The 22,559-nt window shown below is 26.4% G+C and overlaps 1 protein-coding gene across 1 annotated transcript; it reads left to right on the forward strand.

Moving 5' to 3' along the window:
- Nucleotides 1-1,454: 1,454 nt before the first annotated feature.
- LOC107440952 (phosphoglucose mutase 1) lies at nucleotides 1,455-21,710 on the forward strand. The gene is made up of 12 exons (XM_043050297.2): nucleotides 1,455-1,580; nucleotides 1,696-1,996; nucleotides 3,758-3,920; nucleotides 5,667-5,927; nucleotides 7,344-7,524; nucleotides 9,163-9,327; nucleotides 11,252-11,383; nucleotides 12,308-12,427; nucleotides 16,248-16,431; nucleotides 19,154-19,261; nucleotides 20,208-20,342; nucleotides 21,375-21,710. The coding sequence occupies exons 2-12, from the start codon at nucleotides 1,748-1,750 to the stop codon at nucleotides 21,462-21,464; spliced, it is 1,788 nt and encodes a 595-aa protein (XP_042906231.1). The 5' UTR covers nucleotides 1,455-1,580; nucleotides 1,696-1,747; the 3' UTR covers nucleotides 21,465-21,710.
- The last annotated feature ends 849 nt before the right edge of the window (nucleotides 21,711-22,559 follow it).

The following is a 22,559-nucleotide window of genomic DNA, read 5'->3' on the forward strand; positions in this document are numbered from 1 at the left end:
ATAATGTGACATATGAAACTATGTTGTTTCTACTTTCTTACTTTTCCATAGGAGCATTTTGAGAACACATTTTTTTTTATAATGCTCCAGCCACCAGTTCTTATAATAATATTTGTAGTCACTTTCATTACAGTCACACTTACTTTTTCCCATTTATTTTCTTACATATAACAGCAAACCATTTGTAATAAAATTTTCTGAATTTGTTATTACTAAGTTTTCAGAAAAAAAAAAAAGGTAAAGTAAAATTTCTATTAAGATTTTTAATTGACAGCACTTGGTTTTTTCCCTTCTTTTTTCTGCTTTCTTCTCTTGAATATCAATTCGCTTTAAACGTTTTATGTAGTTCAAACTGAGTGCTATAAGAAATAAAAATTTATTGAATAGCTCGAATTATATAGATTAACTAAAAAATCTGTGGCAAAAAGATACTTTCTGTGAATAAAAGCATTTTTTTTTTTGTACAATTTGGATTTACGACTCGAACATTTGAAAAATATAGTTCGATTATTTCAATCAAGAAAGTGGACAAAAGTTTGAGTCCCTTAAGAGCATTCTTAATTTTTGTGATTTTCATCATATCACTGGAATCAATTTCACTAATTGAAAACCTACGTCAAGCAGTTTAAAAACTTGTCCAATAAAAATTAATTTAAATAAAAAAATTAATTTTCAGTATTTACCTATATATCAGGGCTTGGAGAAGCCCTGGTATATAGGTAAATACTGGCAATAATGATAATAGGTAAATACTGATTTACTCGCTTCGCTATATAAAGCTAACTTCAAAATTTCTTTCAAATTATTTCACAATTTAACCTCGCTTCGCTCACTCCTTCGATATTTATGTGTTTCAGTATAATTTTGTTGCACTGAAACACTTAAATATCGAAGTATGCTGATTCTCACTTTAAAATAAAGTTATAAAAAAAATTCAACATATACAAATATCACACCTTCGATTTATAAAACTTTCATTCGTTTTACATTAATTACGATTTTGTGTACAAAAAATTACAAATTATTTTCCTTATTACATAAACTCATAACATATTATTCTAACATTCAAACGCGAATTCGCAAAATAAATAAAAAGAAATGGAAAGGGGAAAAAAGCTCACCAATTCGATCTTCATTGATCAAGCGCATCTCTTTCTCTCCTGCATTAATTATGAAGAGCTATTGTGTGCCTCTGTCGATAGCAGTTACTGAAGTACGACTTTTTTAAGTAAACTTTGGTCTCAAGAGATTTTGAATGATTCTTCCTCTTATCACAAAAACTACGCTAATCGGCAACTGGATGTCAAAAAGACTGGTCAAGCAACTTGAATCATTCTGTTTTGTTGGAACCAACATGAGACCTTGCATTGCGAGACTGGGATTGTGTTTATTCTTTAATGCCTACTCTTTAAAATAGTTCATGTTTTCAACACTAGGTGCCGACTTTGAAATACTGGTATGATTTTCCTAGCTCTTAACTTTCAGCGATCATAATTACAATTATAATTGTTTTGGCAACGGTTAGAACGCACTTGTTTTCGATTTGTTCCCTTCAGATGTGACCTTCATTTAAAATTTTGGTATCGTTATCTTTCCTAAGTCTATTATTTTATTTTATTTTCAGTGTTATATTTTTTATGCAATCAAACTAATACTGTAATATATTGTAAAGATAATTGTAATTATTTTTTTCAGCCCTACTGATTTGCATAAGTGAAAATTAGGAGTTTAGCAGACGATTTTTACTATGGCTAAACCTTTAAAAATCGTAAAATGTTCTACTACTCCTTTTGAAGGACAAAAGCCTGGAACAAGTGGTCTCCGTAAAAAAGTTAAAGTATTCAAGCAAGAAAATTACACTGAAAATTTTGTACAATGTACTCTTTCTGCGATGGGAAATAAACTTAAAGGCTCACTTTTAGCAGTTGGAGGAGATGGAAGATTTTATGTGAAAGATGCTGTACAGAAAATTATTAAGATATGTGCAGCTAACAAAGTAATCAAAATTTGATTATTTAATTGTTTGTCAAGTTAAGATAATTTTTTATTGTATTAATAATTTTTATTTATTTATTTTTTTTACATTTGCATACTTATTTTAAGTGTTAGTCTTGACTTCCAAAAACATATATTGGGTAACTTAGAAATGTTAGTGTAATCAAGCGCAATTTGCGCTTTGTATTTTACATATTTTTCGGAGCATTGCTGTAAAAATTTGTATTGAAACTATTATTGAAGTATAATTTACTTAGATTAGTATTTAAAAATTAAAGAAAACTATTTTAATGACATCTACTAGCCAAAAAGATTATTTTTCCTCCATGTGAACCCATAAAATAACTACATGTTTGCAATTGCCATATTTATCCAGTAAGAAATTCAAATTTTGGAAATATTTATGCATAATTTAATGTATCAAAATATTTTCTGAATTATAATAACCTTGAAAAAACTTAAAAGTATTAATAACTACAAAAAAAACTGTAAAATTTGGGCAATTTAGATCAATATAATAAAATCCAGTGGTTAATATGTTATGAAAATTATTTTAAAATGTCAATTTGTTTCTTAATAAATAGGGGAATTACATACATAAATATTAAGAATATCTTATCTGTAAATTGATGTGGAAGCGTATTACTCATGAATTAACCTAGAAGGAGTAGAATCTCGTTCTGTCAGAAGAAGAGGTGTAAAAGATAATTTTCATAAAACTTTGTTTTGTAGTAAATAAAGTATCCATTTTGTATTTTATTATTGTTTCCACTATACAATAAAGTAAAGTTGACCTAAAACAGCCAGTTGTTAGCCATGAGAATCATAAAAAGTGGTGTTCTATAATAACAAGACCCATCACATAAAGGCAAGGTGCTCAGCATTGCATATCAACCACTTTTAATTTTGAGGAAACTGGTTCTATCAAGCTTAATCTTTTAGCTAAATTTAGATACAAAACCCCAATTCTTTAATATGACTGCTTATAAAATAAAAATTACTTTCATCTGAAAAATATATTTAAAAAAATTTGCAACATTTATAAAATTTAGTAAGTTGCCTACTGATATCTTTTAAATTTCTTTTTTAAAAAATATCTAATAACGGATTATAAAAAAATGAATTTGTGTATTTAAATTTTCATCAAGTTAAATAATGAAATAAGACTAAGAGAGGAGTCTAATTTAATAATAAGTAAATGTTTCATTAACTTTCTACTAGAAGCTTGTATATTGATATTATGATTAAGTTTTATTGGATTCATAGCTTTATTGATAAATTAAAGTGTGCTTTACATAAATATATTTTTGTTTACATTGTGTATATAAAAAGAAAAAAAATTTAAAAAGCCAAGGTTGAGGGAGGAGACCCTCTATATAGTATTTATATCAGTACTATACCTCACAATTTGTATACCAGTAAAATATTTCTTCAATACACATGGTAATATTAGATACCTATAACTACAATACCTGTATTACTTATTACCATAATTGGTGTGCTTATTACCATAATTCATGCATCACCAGCTCCCTCAAGTAGTTAAATACCTAAATTTGACTCGAGTTATTTATACTCATTTTTCAGATGATCTGAAGACTTAGTGTTCCTCTATATTTTTTACAGCAATATACATGTTATTAAATTTTATAATTATTCTCTTCCTTTGTATTTAATCTTTTATTTTTATAAAAAAAAAAACCACTTATCTTAATAATAGTTTGTTTTTTTTTAATAATTTTTACTGTAAATTTTTTTTTAGGTCAAAAAACTAATTGTTGCCCAGAATGGTATTATGTCTACTCCTGCTGTATCCTGTGTAATAAGAAAAAAAGGTTGTGATGGAGGAATCATTTTAACTGCTAGCCATAATCCTGGTGGAGAAAATGAAGATTTTGGCATTAAGTTCAATATTTCTAACGGAGGTAACTAATATAATTTATTTCTTATTTTTCTTGTTTAAAATTTCTTGTTTTCTTGTTCCAACTAGAATTTTTAATCTTTGTTTTATTGAAAAATTATTTTTATTAACTTTCATCTTAAATTATTTGGGCTTAAATTTAAATGCCTGTTTAACAGTGCAAAATATATTTTTGAAAATAGTTATAACCAGGATATCAGCAGTATAGATCAAGGTATAAATCATTTTTTTAAAAATCAATTTGATTCATTAGATTTATCATGTTTTTTAAAATATTTGGAGGACTGAGAATAAGAATTATTTATCTCAAGTAATAAAATAAACGAGATCTCTTAAAAGGATTTTATAAATACTGATTAGGGCCTACAATTAAATTGAAAACTGCGTACTTTTCTAAAAAATAGTGCCAATATGTGTTATACAAATATGCAAATTAAATGCCTTTTATGCCTAACATACATTTGTATAAAATAACTATTTTTTTCCCTTTTCAGAATATATGAAATTGTTATATTTTCGAGTTCAAAACTTATTGATGGTATATCACTACTTTGTAATATATCCATTTTGTCTTTGTGTGAGACTTATATAACATTTAACAAAATTGGTTCAGAAGGAATTAAAAAATATTATAAATCGACTTCGTCCATCCTTTTACAAGTGAGACAGTTATTAATTGCATACTAAGCTTTCACTTAATTATTTATAATTTTTCCTTCCTAGAAAAATCTAATAACCCTCAATGCTTGATACCTATGATAAACACAAGAAAAAAAATTTGTTCTAGTCTAGTTTGACTTACTTTTGTCTTCATAAATCAACTGTTGTGATAATTATTTATATTTTTTGCAATGGAGATTTACAAGTTTTAGGAATGTATCTTCTCACTGATTTTTAACATAGTTGATGTGCTATAGTGTGTAAGTGAAATCACTGTTAGTACAGTAAAATGTTTTGCGTTTTAGGGAATTTTGTGATATGTGGGTCCTTTCACTTATCTTTAAACTTACCCACTAAATATGGCAATATTTGTCTGGAACAGATCAATCTTAAATGCTATTTAGAAACAAATATTTAAAAACATAAATTATGCACTTATTATTTGCAGAAAAAAAGTTGAGATTTTCTACAATATTAGAATAGAAACAAACAAATTAATCAATTATGGTTTGCTTAGCTTTCAGGCCTTAAAGTGAGATGGAAAAAAGAAAAAAACTGTTAGTAGAATTCTTTCAATTACTGATAATTATTGGAAGGAGTAAATCTATTCTTAAGAATAAACAATTCATTGCTCTTAATTTTTTATCAGCGAAGAAATAATTCAACATATAAATTGTATTCGTTAAAAAAAATTGGTAGTTATGGATTTGATAAAAATTGCTAGTTTCCCGAAAAAAAGCTAAAAATGAAATTTATTTGTTACCAGTTTTTGCTCTTTTCCGTCTTGATATGTATGGACTTTCAGCCCTGTTAGCTTTTGAAATTTTAACCTCTAAGTAAATAATTAAACAAATAAAATAATAAGTTTTATAGTTCTTGCTAAGTTATAGAAATTTCTTAACTGCAAACATTGTTTACACCCATAAAGCTAATGTAGTTTATGGAGAATTGCAGCTTATAGAATTGCGTCATATAGATATCTTCTACTGTAATGTATTTAATGTCTTAAAACTTATCTCAAAGTGTCCTCTCTCAATTTCCCTTTTTGTTTTCTACTAAAATATTTTTAAATTTAATATTTTTCTTATAGGTCCAGCTCCAGATGGTGCTACAAATATGATTTATGAACTCACTAAGTCTATTAAAGAGTACTCCATCTGTCCAGATTTAGAGTGTGACATATCTAAAATAGGTGTTAATGATTACATTGTTGAAGGTGACCCATTTTGTGTCGAAGTCGTTGATTCAGTAGAAGACTATTTAGAACTCATGAAAGAAATATTTGATTTTAATGCAATAAGACAGCATATTTCTGGAGGCTTCAAAATTCTCATTAACTGTATGCATGGAGGTATGATGTCTTTATTTCTTATTTTATTTCCTTTTTAAAAAGGTTTCGTAATTTTCTTTTATTTCAAAAATCTTTTTTTTTTTTAAATCTGATTTACTTGAGTTAAATCAGATTTTTGACTTCTGATATTTTCAATTTTTTTAACGATACTTTAAGAACTTCAGTTTATTATTAGATTTCATAAATATAGTTATGACTGAAATATTATTAAACATAAATAATAAAAATTCATTTTAATCTTCATTACATTGAACATTGTTTAATACATATAAATAAAGGATTAAAATTGATTAAAAATGTAATAAAAAGGTATCATTGTTACCTATTGAAAAACAGGCTAGAATGAAACAAATCTCAAAATTAATTTCACAGCTCTTTTGCTTACTAATAAACTAAAAATTCTACAATGCATTCTGAAAAATGCTCAAAAATTGTATTTTCAAAATGTTATTTCAATAGTGATGTAATTAATTTCATGCAAAGTATTTATGTAATTTTGCTAATTGAAACTTAATAATGCATATTTCATTGAATATAAATTTTAAAACTGAAAATTAATTAAAAATTCTGACTATCTTGTATTAAAATACTTTTTAACCTTTGGACCATGTTCCTCCTGAATGAATGACCCAGAATTAAATTCATTTACGTGCTGCTAAATTTTTTTTAATTCTGAGTTTTTATTTATTTAAGTATCACTAAATTATTAGAAATATAACACTTTTGAGTGTTAGACGTTAGTTATTTCTTGCTTAACTATTTTAAGTTTTTTATCATTCTTTTTGCAAAAAAAAATTTATGAAAAAAAACAAGAAATTTACTTCTCCAATAATTAGTATATAAATTATTCAGCTCGATGTGATTGTTTTATTGGGCAGAAAGCAGATTTTGTAGTTTTTGCAGGAAACCTTTATTGAACATTGTAAACAAGTTGAAATCATTTTAATAAGGAACAAAAAAGAAAAAAAAAATACACTGAACTCAGCCACCAGAAATGAAATTATTTCGTCTCTTGGGGGAAAATGCCAGAAATAAATTTTAATTATTCTCAAAAAGCAAATAAGAATTGAAAACTCAGCTACTAATAAAGGGATGTAAAGGTGTCTGGTTTTCCAGAAACTTATAAAATCAGAACTTATAAAATGCATGTGCATGTCATAAAATGATCAAATTACCAATGATCAGATGATCAAACTACCTTGTTTTTAAGAACTAATTTTTAGTTTGTATTGGGATCATAACATATTTTTCAAACCATATAATGATATTGTCAATTAAAGGATCTAGGAGATATACATATCAATTGATAATTTTATTAAATACAAGAAGTGCATTTCATATTTCATTGTTTGTTTGTGTTTAAACTGTAACTATTTGTAATGAGTAATATCGTACAAGCTAAAATTTGAATTGTAGTCACTGGTCCCTATGCTAAAAGAATTTTCATCAATGAATTGGGAGCCCAAGAAAGTAGTGTTGTGAATGGAGTTCCTTTAGAAGATTTTGGTGGTCATCATCCTGATCCTAATCTCACATATGCTGCAGATCTTGTGAAAGCTATGGAACAAGGGGACTTTGATTTAGGAGCTGCTTTTGANAAATAATAATGAAGATAAACAAATTTGTGAAAGGTTCGATTAAAAGAAAAATCATTTTGTGAAGGGTCTGTTTTTAAGCTAAAATATTTTGTGAAGGATCCGTTTTGATGAAAAGATATTTTGTGAAGGGTCCGTTAACGGACCCAAATTTCTTCTAAACAGACCCCTGGTTAAACAAACAATTAAGAGTTTTAAAATTATTTTTTTACATAAATGTTTGATAGAAATTTCCAATTAGGATTTGATCAATCCTTTAATTGTTAAATTTTTTTTTCACATAACAAACCTGCTATTCAATGAAAAAACTACAAGATCATTTTTTTTTAAACTTGTCTTTTTCAAAGTAAATTTTGTGTGTAGCAGATTAGAAAGTTTTTGCTATTTTTCTAATTAAACCCCTATTATAAAAGTTACAAAAATGTCATTAGTTTTTGGACTAATAACATAAAATAGTTTAGTTATAAAAATTAGAATTTGAACATTTAAATGTTAAAAAATTTTGTTTTCACATTTAAATGATGTTCTATTTATTGTTTTTTATTGAGTTCGATCCTTTTCCATTAATTATAAAGTATGTTATTTAATTTGGATTATGCCTAACTTTTTAAATTGTTCTAATCTGTTATAATGCATTTTACTGAGTATATATATTTATCATATTTAAGTTAAGCATAAATAATAAAAGTTCTTCGTGTTCTAATTAGTTTTTAAACTATTTAAAATTTTGGAAAATATTTTTACTATTTTTTTTATACTAGTTAGACTTTAATTTTTTGTAATATTTCGTTTTTCTAAACATCCAAATATCTAATTTTGTATAATATGATTATGGACGCCAATATTTGATTATAATTAAAGACGTATAACATTTACTTTTTTAATAATATGTGTTAACATTATGATGTTTTTTTGTAACTGATACTGAACTAATTGATTCATAAATTTTAGGCTAGACTTTTGAAACATTAAAATTGAATCCTGATGCCTGAAAATCTATCAAAAGTTATTCAGGGTGTTCACTTTTTTTAAGTACATTGGATTTAAAATTGCGTTTACTCTCAACAAAATTCATATAGACAAAATTAGTACATTTATTATTTAACCAATATCTGTTACCAGGTAATATATTCCTTACGCCTTTGTATATTCCTGTTGAATGTAGAATTGGACTAATGCAAAAAATAAGGTAAATGAAGCATAAATGAAAGTACAGAAATGGACAAATAGTTTTGGTTCTATAAACAAGAACCTTCATCAGTGTCTAAACACCACAGAGGTATTTAGACACTGAGGAACGTTTTTATTAACAAAACCGAATCATAGTATGTCCATTTTTGTCTCTATATTTATTCTTTATACAAGATTTTTTTTTTTTTTTTTTTTTTTTTTTTTTTGCTTTAGTCTATCTTGCTCAAAATCTATAGAATTTGATTCAATAGAAAATTTGATTCAATTCTTGGATATTGATGATGAAAACTCAAATTACATAAGACTTTTAAAAAAAATTAGACCACATGCATTTGCATACTAAGTTTTATGAGTTATAATCAAAAGTATTACTTTAGTATTAATTTATTATAATAGTACTTTATTGCGAAACAATTTGTTTTGTTTATTAAATTTTAATAATGAGATTTTATTTTTCAGGATCGTAACATGATTTTGGGTAAAAAAGCATTCTTCGTTTGCCCCTCAGACTCTCTAGCAGTTTTAGCTAATAATTTAGAATGCATTCCATATTTTAAAAAAACTGGTGTGAAAGGCTATGCAAGGAGCATGCCTACTGCTGGAGCTGTTGATAGGTAACCAAATTTTAATTTAATTACTTTCTATTTTAATTCATTTAATATTTTTGTATTAAGATGCCTTTTGTTATGATGTTTTATATTTTAACTGAAATAGAACACTGTAGAAATATGTTATTTTATTATTAAAAAGACAATGAATTACTTAAAATGTGCTTAAAAGTTTTTTTCATTTTTTCTGGCAATCAAAAACTAAAGAATATTCATATTAAGGTTTGTTAACTTCTTTTGAAATAATTTTAGATATATTTTTAAAAAACAGTAGTACTTTTTTTACTATTACTTTTATAGGTCAACAAATTATTAATTCCCTTGTGAATAGAACTTTTGTTTTTTATTTGATTATTTTTTACAAAATTATCATGGGATATAAAGTTTTCAAATTATGTAACATTACTGATCAAGGGCACATATGCTACGAAAATACATTGAATGATTTTTAATATTGAAATTTGTTAGTTGCTGTTGAAATAACTTTGAGCATATTAAAAAGAAATTTTTTTTATTACTTGTGCAGATATAGGTCAGGGTATTTATTCCCTTCCGAATAGAATTTTGTGTTTTATCCCCGATTAGTTTTTTTCTACAGAATTATCATTTTCAACAAGCTTAAAATTTTCAAATTATGTACTATTCCAGATCAGATTATATTCTACAAAAATAGATTTAGCACTTTTACACATTAAAACATCTGGATACTTTTGAAATAATTTTAAACATTAAAAAAGTGGCCTTTTTTATTTATACTACTAATGGCTACAGAATATTTATTTCCTCGTTTACTGCCAAATTATCATTTGCAATAAAGCTGGATGTTTTCACATTAATTTATGTATCTTATCAGGAGCACATAAACTACAAATAAGGATAGAACAGTTTTAAATTCATATTAAGCTAATTCTACACTTGTTTGTATAAAACAAGGTTAATTGACTTTGGTAAGTAGGGTATTTTTAGTCAATTGGGTTAATTGACAGTAGTTAAAATCAGTTAGTTAAAATTTGCAGTTTGAATCACAATTTTAATGGTTTGATTAAAAAAAATTTGATTTAAATCATTAAAGTAAAATCACTGTTTAAAATATTTCGTCATGTTTTTAAAGAGAATTTTAGTAGTAAGAATAAAGAAATGGACGCAATAAAATAAAGTAATAAAAAAATTTCTTGTTTTCTAAAAACTTTTCTTGTGTACTAATACACAGACAAAATCTTATAATTTTTATGTAATTAAGATAGGTTTTTTTTCTATATTTTTGTATTTGCAGTTAAATTATTAAATTGAGAGTTTTTTTTATGTATAGAAAAATATATTTCAAATTTTGTAATGAGTAAAAATTAGCAATTCTATGAATTTATTAGATTATATTTCAACATAGTGCTCATTCATTAATATAATATTTCCCTTGTGTGAAATTTATTCCATTTTAACTAAATCACTTAAATCATAAAAACAATAAATTATTTTTTCCTTCCTTTTTGCAACAAGTAAGTCATTATTAATTGTATAATTAAATAACTATATGGGTTCGACTGAAAATGTGTAAAACGTATATGCTAAAATAACCTGTCAAAGAAATTACTTTGAACCTCCATTACTTATTACCCATTCAAAATAAACTATTTTAATGTAGGAAGAATTATGATTCCTCCTCACCTTGCTTGCAACCTTATTTCTAGTTTAAATATTTTTTATCATTTATCAAACAAAATATATTAAGAATGAAAATTTATAGAAAGTTAAAAAAAATATTACATTTATTGAAGAACAAATTTAAATTTTTGATTTGTTGTTTAAGTCCTTATTTGAAGCAGCTTTTGATTAATTGTTTTTATGTACTAGTGTTGAGGATTTCATATAATATAAATATTTAATTTTTGTCATTCCTTCCTTTAAACAGTAATGATATATATATATTTTTTAGGGTTGCTGAAGTTACCGGCAAAAAGAGTTATGAAACACCAACTGGCTGGAAATATTTTGGCAATTTAATGGATGCTGGATTGCTTTCACTTTGTGGGGAAGAAAGTTTTGGCACTGGATCTGATCATATTAGGTAAATTCTATTATCTATGATTCTAAGAACCAAATATCTGTTTAACCAACATAAGACTAAAATAGAAATATTTTTAAAACTTAACAGAGTTAATAATAATGTTGTTTAAAAACAATATGCAATTTTTAATTGCAACTTTTAATCGAGCTAACTTCCAGCGTTTTTTTCCCCTTTCTTTTTTACAAGCTGACTTAAGAATCATATTTTGTATAAACTTTTCTTTGATTATAATAATACAGTGTCATAATTCAGCTATACATTATACCTACAAAATAAAATGCACTCATTGTACTACATCGTTCGATAGAATAAATTGTTTTATGTGTGTAGCAAATAAACGGTTTTTTAGTAGGTGAAATTGGTTGCATAGGTTTTGTCAGATAAATTTTGTACATTTTAATTTTTATTGAGTTTGATCGTAATGGATTTCTTTGTTTAAAAAAAATTGTATTATCAGTGCAAAAGGAAATTTTTTTTAAATATTTAGGGGAATGGAATCAGAAAGCCTATTAATAAATCAATATCAAAAAATAGAGAAATCAACTAATGGTTTGAAGTTAAATTTTGCTTTGTATAAATGGTTTATGGAAAAAAAATTAAAGCAGCAAAGACATACACATACCTCTACATGGTGCAGTAGTGCAAATTGGTATTTAAATCTTTTTATACCTGCTTGTTCAAAAGATATTTATTAAATGATCATGTTAAAATTATATAGCCCTTTTTTTAAAAAACTTGATTTACAGTGTGTGTAGTAAAAAAGTATATCGCCTCTATAATATTAATTCTTTGCATATTTCCATTTTCTGAAATACGTTTCCGTCAAGGTTAACCTTTTTATTTTATTTTCAATCTAACTTTCTATTTTTATTGATGTTTATGTTCACATTTAATTTTACATTATATCAAAATTACTACATATAGAGAGAAAGATGGAATTTGGGCTGTTTTAGCATGGCTTTCTGTTATTGCTAACACAAATCTGAGCGTTGAAGATCTTCTGACACAGCATTGGGTTAAATTTGGAAGAAATTTTTTCACTAGGTAAAAATTATTATTTTTTTACATTTTTATGTTTAAAATTGTGTGAACTATTTGTGTAAAATTATATTTAAATAACTTATAATTTAACATTATAATTACAAATATCATTACTGCATGTAAAAGTTTTAGTTTCGGTATTGTATTGTTTTAGATTAGTAAAATAAAACTTAAATGTGCAAATATAATTTTTAAAAATTTCATACATTTATCAAATTTTCTTTTCATTTAGTACAATAGTTTTATGAAATTACTTTTCATTTTTATTAAGAACTATTTAAAAAAAAATTTTTTTATAAAGAATAATTTGCCTTTGACAGGAATATTTTAATAAGTTACTTGCCAAATATTAAAAATGTAGTAATAATTAAACCTCCTTTCCTTTCAAACTTATAACTTCACGAAAATAATTTTGTACAAACTATTGATTTATATTTTATTAGAAATTACGTTTTATTTATTAAAAATTATAAAAAAACATTTGATTTATTAAAAATTAGATTTTACTTTTCTTAGATTTAATGACATCATTCCAATTATCAATATTCATACAATCACTTTTCTGATTTTCTTTAGATATTCCACATTTTTGGTTTTATTTTTATTTAATACATTTCTATGTTTCTGTTTATAAAGCTTTGCAAGTGCAGTTTAAATAATTTTTTATTGATATTAAGACAAATGCTAATGTCTTTACTAGCTAAAAAATTCAGGGATGTGATTCTTCCGCGGATTTCCGCTTTTTTTCAGATTTTTCCATTTCTCCCGCTAATTTCCACAGAAATTTTTTTTGCACAAGTTAAAATATTTTGAGGAATTTAATTTTCCGCGGAGCGAAAACATTGAAGTTCTCATTCTTCCCTCTGAAGTTTCCCTAAAAATCATTTTCTTGGGATAAAACTGGTTGACCTTTATAATCAAGGATGAGATTTTTCCGCTATTTAGAGGATTTTCGCTTTTGTCTCTCGAATTTCAGCCTTTTTATCAAAAACTCTAATTCTCTAGAAGTTTCGTTTTTTTTAAAAAAAAAAAAATTTTTATTATAAATATCCCGCTTTTTTTTATGAAAATTCAGTCATTGAGATAAAACAATTATATTTATTTACGATTTTCAAAGATAAACAGAAAATTCAAACTATGTCCTAGCTGCTAACCCTTCCACCTTTTACTTATTTTAGCTATTTTCCTCGATTTTACGCTCAGAAAATAAGATTTTCCGTATTTTTATTCTTCGCCTGATAGCTCGTATTTTCGTAATTCAGACGTTGCTGCTTCCTGTTTTTTGGCGTGAAAACAAACTGAAAAAAAAAAAATTAGGTGGATTTGCGGTGAAAATATTTATTTGCCCATTCAATTAATCTTGTAAATTTTTATTTATTATGTCTAAACAAAAACAATACAAACAAGCCTTTTAGAAATCCCTAGTCCAGAATCTGCAAAAAATCTCGATTCTTATTCATGCGATTTTAATATCAATAATCTATTTTCGTATTTACTTGATTTAAAAGTTGCGCATTGTGATTCTTATTTATGCTATTTAAATATCGTAAATTATGATTCTTATTTACGAGATTTAAAAATCCAATATCGCGTTTTGTATTTAAGCATTTTTAAAATCGCGATTTTATTATCATCAAACATCTATTTTCGTATTTATCTGATTTAAAAGTTGAACATTGCCATCATTGCGATTCTTATTCAGTCGATTTAAATATCGTACATCGCGATTCTTATTTACGAGATTTAAAAATGCAATATCCCGGTTTGTATTTACGTGCTTTTAAAAGCTTATGTCGCGATTCGTATTCACGCGAGCTTAAAATCCAATGTCGTGATTCGTTTATGCGGTTGTAATATCAAACATCGATTTTCGTATTGATGCGTGCTTTAAAAATTAGACATTTGGATTCATATTAGCGCAATTTCAAAATTATGCATCGTGATTTTGTATTTACGTGATCTAAAAATTACGCATCATGATTTATTCTCTCAATTTAAAATCATGCATGTGATGCATATTCATACAATTTTAAAATTAACCATCGTGATTTATAACCACATGATTTACAAGTTTAAAAATCGCACTTTTTTGTCAAATTTTTGGATTTTGAATATATATATATATATATATTTTCTTGGACTTCCTCTTTTTCACTACTCTCATCCCTGAAAATTATTTGCAGAACTGAATTTTTATTCATATTTTAAATCAGCAGAATACTAAAAAAATAAAGGACAGTTAAAAAAAACGTGCATATTGCTTAATTTTTTCCTGAAATTTCTAATATTAAACAAGATTTTCCATAATATTTTTACTTAAAATCTTAGTGAAAATTAAAAAAAAATTTCTATGTTAGGTATTGCCATTTAATGTTTCGAAAATAATATTATTAAAATATAATAAAACATATTATGTTATTATAAGTTGCAAAAGTAGAATTAAAATAATAAAAAAATAGTTTCTTCATCAGTTAAAATTTGAAAAATATTGTAATTAGAGTGCTCACCAAGAAATGTTCTGATTTCCTGCTGCATCAGTACAAGCCTTTAAAATGTCAAGCACTCCACATTGTGATATGAAACAATACTTGTCTAAATACATAATAACATCACCTACCCCTTTAAAATAGTGTTGAAATGAAGTTCTGGCAGATTTACAGTGTGCAAAATAAAAAACGGACCACATTGAATAACTTTTGATCTAATGATAGGATCTTCATGTTCTAAGAATCAAACTTTATGGTTTAAGGGAGGTGCCTTCAAATATGCTAATAAAATAATGCAGACGATATTTTAAGTTATGAAATTCGACATATAACGTACTTTCTCTGAATAAACTTTTTTTTGACACCCAAATTATAGGGGGTAGCCGCAACTTGAGAAATATAGTTCCAATAGTTTGGACCCCTTAATGTTAATTTTACTTTTTGCATATCTCACCATATCTTGAGAACTTTTTAAGCGAATTGAAAAATTTTCACACTAAATTATAAAATCCGTTTTTCCAAAAATAATTCCATGCCAAATATAACTTTTAGTAAATATTTATTATTATTTTATTTAATAATGGTTGGAAATTTTTGAATTATAAAGTATACAAATTTTTATATCATTTTGAGAAATGCTATTTTAACTGACAAAATTTGAGCAAAATATGTCTTATAGTTCTTGAGAAATCGAATTTTGCAAAAGTCTTTTTTTTTTTTTAAAATTTGATTTCTCAGGAATGATTTTACCGATTTTGTATTTTACCATTTAAACTTGTATTCTTTCAAATTATACAAAAAATTTTTATACCTTACAATTCCAAAATTTTCTGACCATTATTAAATAAAATAATATTTATTTAAAGTTATATTTTGCATAGAATTATCTTTGGACAAGCAAATGTTACAATTTAGTGCGAAAATGTTTAAATTCACTTAAAAAGTTTTTGAAATATAGTAAAATACACAAAAAATAACATTAAGGGGTCCAAACTTAGGACCGCTTTCTTGACCAAACTATTGGGACTATAATTCTGGGACAGAAATCCGAATCCCTCGAAAAAGAGGTATGTTTATTCATAGAAAGTAGGTTTTGTGTCTGATTTCTTAACTTAAAATATCGTCTGCACTAATTATTTAGCATATTTGAGGTCATCCTCTCAAACCATTAAGATTGAGTCCTAAAACGTGAAGACCTGATCATTAGATTAAAAGCTATTCAGGATGGTCCTTTTTTTTTAGCACAGTACAAACTTAACTTCATGTATTTGTCGATGAAAAATTTGCACAATACAACCTAAATTTATTATTTAATGAAATACAATTTATTATTTCAGATATGACTATGAAAATTGTGAATCTGACCCTTGTAACAAAATGATGGCTGAACTTGAAGCAGCTATTGGTAATAAGTCATTGGTTAATAAATCATTCTCATCGGGTGATAAATCATATGTAGTTTCAAACATGGATAACTTTGAATATGTTGATCCAGTGGATCAAAGCATAGCAACAAAACAAGTAATTATTATTTCAGTATATAATGTGATGGTCTTGTCATTTTAATTTATTGTTAATGAAAAATGTGCTTGAAAAAACTTAACTAATCTTACAATTTTAACTGAGTAAAAATAAAATACTCTAACGATAATCAGTTGTACATTCTATATCTCAATTTTTTTTTAAAAGAAAAAAAAGTATGCGCAAATAGAGTGTGATTTAGTTGTTTTTAAACATAATAAAAAGCTTGTTTCACTAACTTATTCAGCTGATTGACAGCTTTAATGGTTCCCCTTGAGAGAGTAAATTGATTCTACTCATGTTACCTATAGAAAGTTATATGACCACATTTTCTAAAGGTTTTAAATGACTAATAAATATTTTAATTTCATTTTATACAGTGAAATGTGTTTTACTAAATTTTTAGTCTGCAAGAATTTTTATTTAAAATTATTTTAAGTTTGGTACCTTGGTTCAATTGAACACATTTCAATACACAAATAAATAAAAAATTAATTAGTTACATAATAAAAAGGTGAATTGTATTTATATANATTAAAAAAATAAATTATATGTTAGGTATTGCCATTTAATGTTTCGAAAATACAGTCAAACACGGTTTATAGTGAACTCCCGGGTATAGTGAACGCAAAGTTCGGTCCCGTGCCTTGCTATACACGTATAATGTTATTTTTTGTGGATGTAGTGCACCAAAAAAACTGAGGAAGTTGGATATAATGAACTTTTTCCTGTCTCCGACTGATTTATTTTGAAATTTCAACTTCAAAATAAATACATATACCGATTTTTAAAACCATCTATAGAGGGGAATGTAGCAATTAGCATTTTTTCTTGTTTGCTTCTTTTGTCTCACTTTCCCATCCCTAAACAAACCAAGCTGATGTTTCCAACCCAGGGAGATGATGCACCTGCAAGGTGTCAGTGGGATCAATATGCATTTTCTGTCAGAGGGAATGAGTAATTATTCATTATTGGTCAAAAGGTTGAACACTAATGTGTGTTTATAAGGCCCTCATTTCAACTCCTTTTTGCTCTCAGTTTAGTTAAAAGAAAGCCTGCAAGCAAGTGTCTCAAATTTAACTATTGCGAGCAGTAAACGTTCTCCATTGATGATGAAATGGGCATAATCAGAAAAATTGAAAATGGATGCAATCCAGCTGATATTTGCAGGGAATAAAAACCAACCAAATCTGCAGTTTGTAACGTATGGAAAAATAGGTAATTAATAATTTCTGCTCATGAAAAAAATTTAGATGGCAGAAAAAAGTTGAGAAAAGCATATCACAAGGATGTTTGAGAAGCATTACAGAAGTGGTTAGCATTCGAAAAAGCCGCAATCTTCTAGTATCTGAACAAATGTTGATGAATTTGGAAAACAATTTTATGAGACTACTTTTATGTGCTCGAATGGCAGGTTAGACAGGTTTAAAAAGCGGAATAACAGAAATTCAAAATTGTCTGAGAGTCGGGAAGTGTTTCCATATCTGATGTAGAGGATTGCTCATCAGCTAAAGATTACTAATTTTTTTTTTGTATGCAAGACAAGTAATGAAAAAAAATTTTTTTTTGTTACTACATAATATTTTTCAGTCATTTATTTGAATAATGGATATAGTGAACTCCCGGTTATAGTGAACAAAATTTCGTTCCCTTGAAGGTTCACTATAACGGGGTTTGATTGTAATATTATTAAAATATAATATAACATATTATGTTATTAAAAGTTGGATAATCATTATTGAACACTATGTAAGCAAAAGTAGAATTAAAATAATAAAAAAACAGTTTCTTCATCAGATAAAATTTGAAAAATATTGTAATTAGAGTGCTCACCAAGAACTGTTCTGATTTCCTGCTGTATCAGTACAAGCCTGTAAAATGGTCCACATTGTGATATGAAACAATACTTGTCTAAATACCTAATAACATCACCTATCTCTTTAAAATAGTGTTGAAATGAAGTTCAGGCAGATTTAGTGTGCAAAATAAAAAACGGACCACCTTGAATAACTTTTGATCTAATGATAGGATCTTCATGTTCTAAGAATCAAACTTTATGGTTTGACGGGGTGACTTCAAATATACTAATAAATTAATGCAAACAATATTTTAAGTTATGAAATTTGACATAAAACGTACTTTCCCAGAATAAACTTCTTTTTTGTTAGCAGTTTCGGATTTTTGACACCCAAATTATTGGGGGTAGCCGCGACTTGGAAAATATAGTTCCAATAGTTTGGTCAGGAGAGCGGTCCAAAGTTTGAACCCCTTAATGTTAATTTTACTTTTTGCACCATACTCACTCTCCATATCTTGAGAACTTTCTAAGCGAATTGAGAATTTTTTACACTAAATTATATAATCCAAAGATAATTCCATGCAAAATTAACTTTTTGTAAATAATTATTATTTTATATAATAATGGTTGAAAATGTTTGAATTATGAAGTAAAAAAAATTTTATATCATTTTGAAAAATGCAATTTTAACTGACAAAATACAAAATTTGAGCAAAATATGTCGGATAGTTCTTGAGAAATCAAATTTTGAATTTGAATCAAATTCATCGATTAAATTGTGCTTTAAATATATATTGCACAATACAACCTAAATTTATTATTTAATGAAATACAATTTATTATTTCAGATATGACTATGAAAATTGTGAATCTGACCCTTGTAACAAAATGATGGCTGAACTTGAAGCAGCTATTGGTAATAAGTCATTGGTTAATAAGTCATTCTCATCTGGTGATAAATCATATGTAGTTTCAAACATGGATAACTTTGAATATGTTGATCCAGTGGATCAAAGCATAGCAACAAAACAAGTAATTATTATTTCAGTATATAATGTGATGGTGTTGTCATTTTAACTTATTGTTTATGAAAAATGTGCTTGAAAAAACTTAACTAATCTTACAATTTTAACTGAGTAAAAATAAAATAACACTCTAAAGATAATCAGTTTTACATTCTATATCATCTGAAATTTTTTTTTAAAGAAAAAAAGTCTGCGCAAGTAGTGTGTGATTTAGTTGTTTTTAAACATAATAAAAAGCTTGTTTCACTAACTTATTCAATTGATTGACAGCTTTAATGGTTCCCCTTGAGAGAGTAAATTGATTCTACTCATGTTACCTATAGAAAGTTATATGACCGCAATTTCTAAAGGTTTTAAATAACTAATAAATATTTTAATTTCATTTTATACAGTGAAATGTGTTTTACTAAATTTTTAGGCTGCAAGAATTTTTAAGACTGTAAACTTGGAAAAGGTTGAACACATTTCAATACACACACACACAAAAAAAAAACATTTATTAGTTACCTAATAAAAAGGTGAACTGTATTTATATATTTCTTTGAAAATAACATAGAGGAAATATCCTTTTTCTGTCTGATGGGGTTCTTTTACAGTTAAGTCAATACAAGATTATTAAGATGAATATTAACTTGAACATACAATTATTAGTTATTTGCTAAATGTGTTACATCTGTAATTGCCAGTTTTTAATTTAAAAAGAAAAAAATGTTTTAAACTTATAATCTGAATAAAACAAAAGTGCTTAACTCTTTTTAAACTAAATTATATGCATTTATGCTTGTAACAATAGAAATCTCTAACTAATAAACCTTTAACTAATAACTAGCCTGTTTTGCTCAAACAGATAAGATATTTATGTTCGGAAAAAAACGAACAAAGAAACTTGTCTTCATTTCTAATAACTGAGTTATTTTTTGTTTCTATAGTTAAAATTCTTTTAATTTTTTAAGGGTATACGTATTCTGTTTGAAGATGGTTCTAGAATTGTACTTAGATTGAGTGGAACTGGAAGTAGCGGAGCAACTGTTCGTCTGTATATCGATAGTTATGAAAATAATCCAGATAAAGTAAAACAACCTGCTCAGGTAAATTTTAGAAGTTTTAAATAAATTTTCATTTTAAAAACATGTGCTAACCAAAAGTTTAACTCTAATATTGCAGAAACCCAGTGATTATATAATTCACAGTAATTCTATTAATAAATACAAAAATATATTCAAATCTTCCATTATGACGTATTATGTGGCTCAGGGTATAAAGCGATCGTTGGCCTTGAAATGAGGCATGGGTGCCTCTCAAATCTGGAAAAAAATTCCCTGTGTTGTCCTGTACATTTACACAATATAATAAGAGGAAACAACAATTACTCTGTGTGAGCTATATTGGGCTAACTGTATTTATTAGTTTTAAATGCTGGAAAAACAGCTGAAAATACTTAAATAATGCTGTAGTAAATAAAATAGTTTAGTATAATTGAAATATCATGGTTAAATATCCCATAGATTACGCTTTGAGTGGTCACCATTTTTTTAAAAGACAAAAATAAGAGACAAAATTTCCTGTATTTCCCCAGTTTTTAAAGAAAAATCAAAATTCCCTGTTATTTTAGGTGATTTTTAAATTCCCTGTGGAATGGCAACCCTGTGAGGTGACTCTGGTTCAAATCTCAGCAATGGTTGGGCAATAAAATTTCTCTCCCCTACTTGCACAGACTATAGTGCTGTGGTAAAATATCCTCAATGTTTAATGGATCATTAGTTACCTTTGGGCTAACCATGGGCACAAATCCCCATTCCTCCCCATGTAACACAAATGCAGGCTAGTTTGTCCCAATGCTTGATCCAGGAATTCTCAAAATTATAAGGCTACACAACCGAATATTATTGGAAACTAAAAAATGGGTTAGCTGTTTGATGGCGATATGTAATGTATTACATGTAATAGACATTTTTTAAAAAAAAAAATTTGTATGACTGAATAGTCATTTCGAAAATCACACAATGTTAAAAAAATAATATGGCGTTGAAAAGTTAAAACTCTATGTAATATGCTTATATTTAAATGATTATTTTTATAAAGTAATTCATTTAATATTAAATGTTGTGCTTTTTTCACAGGAAATCTTAAAACCTTTAATTGACATTGCCCTTAATATAACCAAAATGAAGGACTACACAGGAAGAGACAAGCCTACTGTAATCACATAAATGTGTTACTCTGACAAGATCTGTACTTTTTTACCGGTGAAGTTTCAAATTCTTGATGGAATGTCTAGTCTTTTGAGTGAATGAATGAAATGCCAAACTCAGTGTAGGGTTGTTAACATGACTTTTTCCATAAAATTCTATGCCAATTTCCGTTTTCAATTGAAGAATTCCAATATGGAGCCATATGTGTTTTATTGTTGATTGTAAAATGCTTTATAAATACTTAATAAACAGTTTTATATTTTATGCATTTTCTATTTAATTTATAATTCTAAATATGACTTAGGTAAAATTTAATTAACTCATTGTGATGATAGATAATTTATTTCTTCTATGATGGCAAAGCATAGTCCAAAACCTTGTTTTAAATTTATATGATATGAATTGGTAGTATATCTCATAATATTGGAACCGCACAATGTGTTATTTTTAAAGTTATTACTTTTGTCATGATAAAGGGAATACAAAATTCAGTTTAAAACATTTTCTTATAGAACTCAATGTAATGTAAGCTTACTACATTTGTTTGTTTATGGTATGGAAAGGTTGTGATACGAAGTATTTTTAGTAATTTTACTTGCTAATAGTTTAACAATATCATACTTCAAAAAGAAAATTTTTTGAGGAATCCTCAAAAAGAAAATTTTTTGAGGAATCCTTAGTCCCAAGTATATGGGATAATCATCACTTAACTATAATAAAAATGAAGAATTATATAATATATCAAATATTCAATTGTGCAATAAAATATATCGTAACTAAAAAGAATGTTGTATCAGGCAGTGAATGAGTCAATAAAAAGGAAAATATTCTTAGTGATAACTCAAATTTGGGATAAGCATTTTTAAGATTTTAATTAAAAATTGTGTTATCTCAACTAAGAAGTTTAAACTATTTTTTAAAAATACCTCATACTCCAGTAATTTTAGGTATGATTGATATTATTTTAACCAACCAGTAAATCAACTTAAATACAGTGAAACCTCCTTTAAGCGGACATTCATGGGACCAAAAAATTTGTCAGTTTACGGGAAGGGTACCCTAATAACGAAATTTAACACCGTAAATTGTTTTTAGAATACTACGGAGTTGAAA

Source organism: Parasteatoda tepidariorum, chromosome 9 (genome assembly GCF_043381705.1).
Source record: "Parasteatoda tepidariorum isolate YZ-2023 chromosome 9, CAS_Ptep_4.0, whole genome shotgun sequence".
NCBI classification, from domain to species: domain Eukaryota; kingdom Metazoa; phylum Arthropoda; class Arachnida; order Araneae; family Theridiidae; genus Parasteatoda; species Parasteatoda tepidariorum.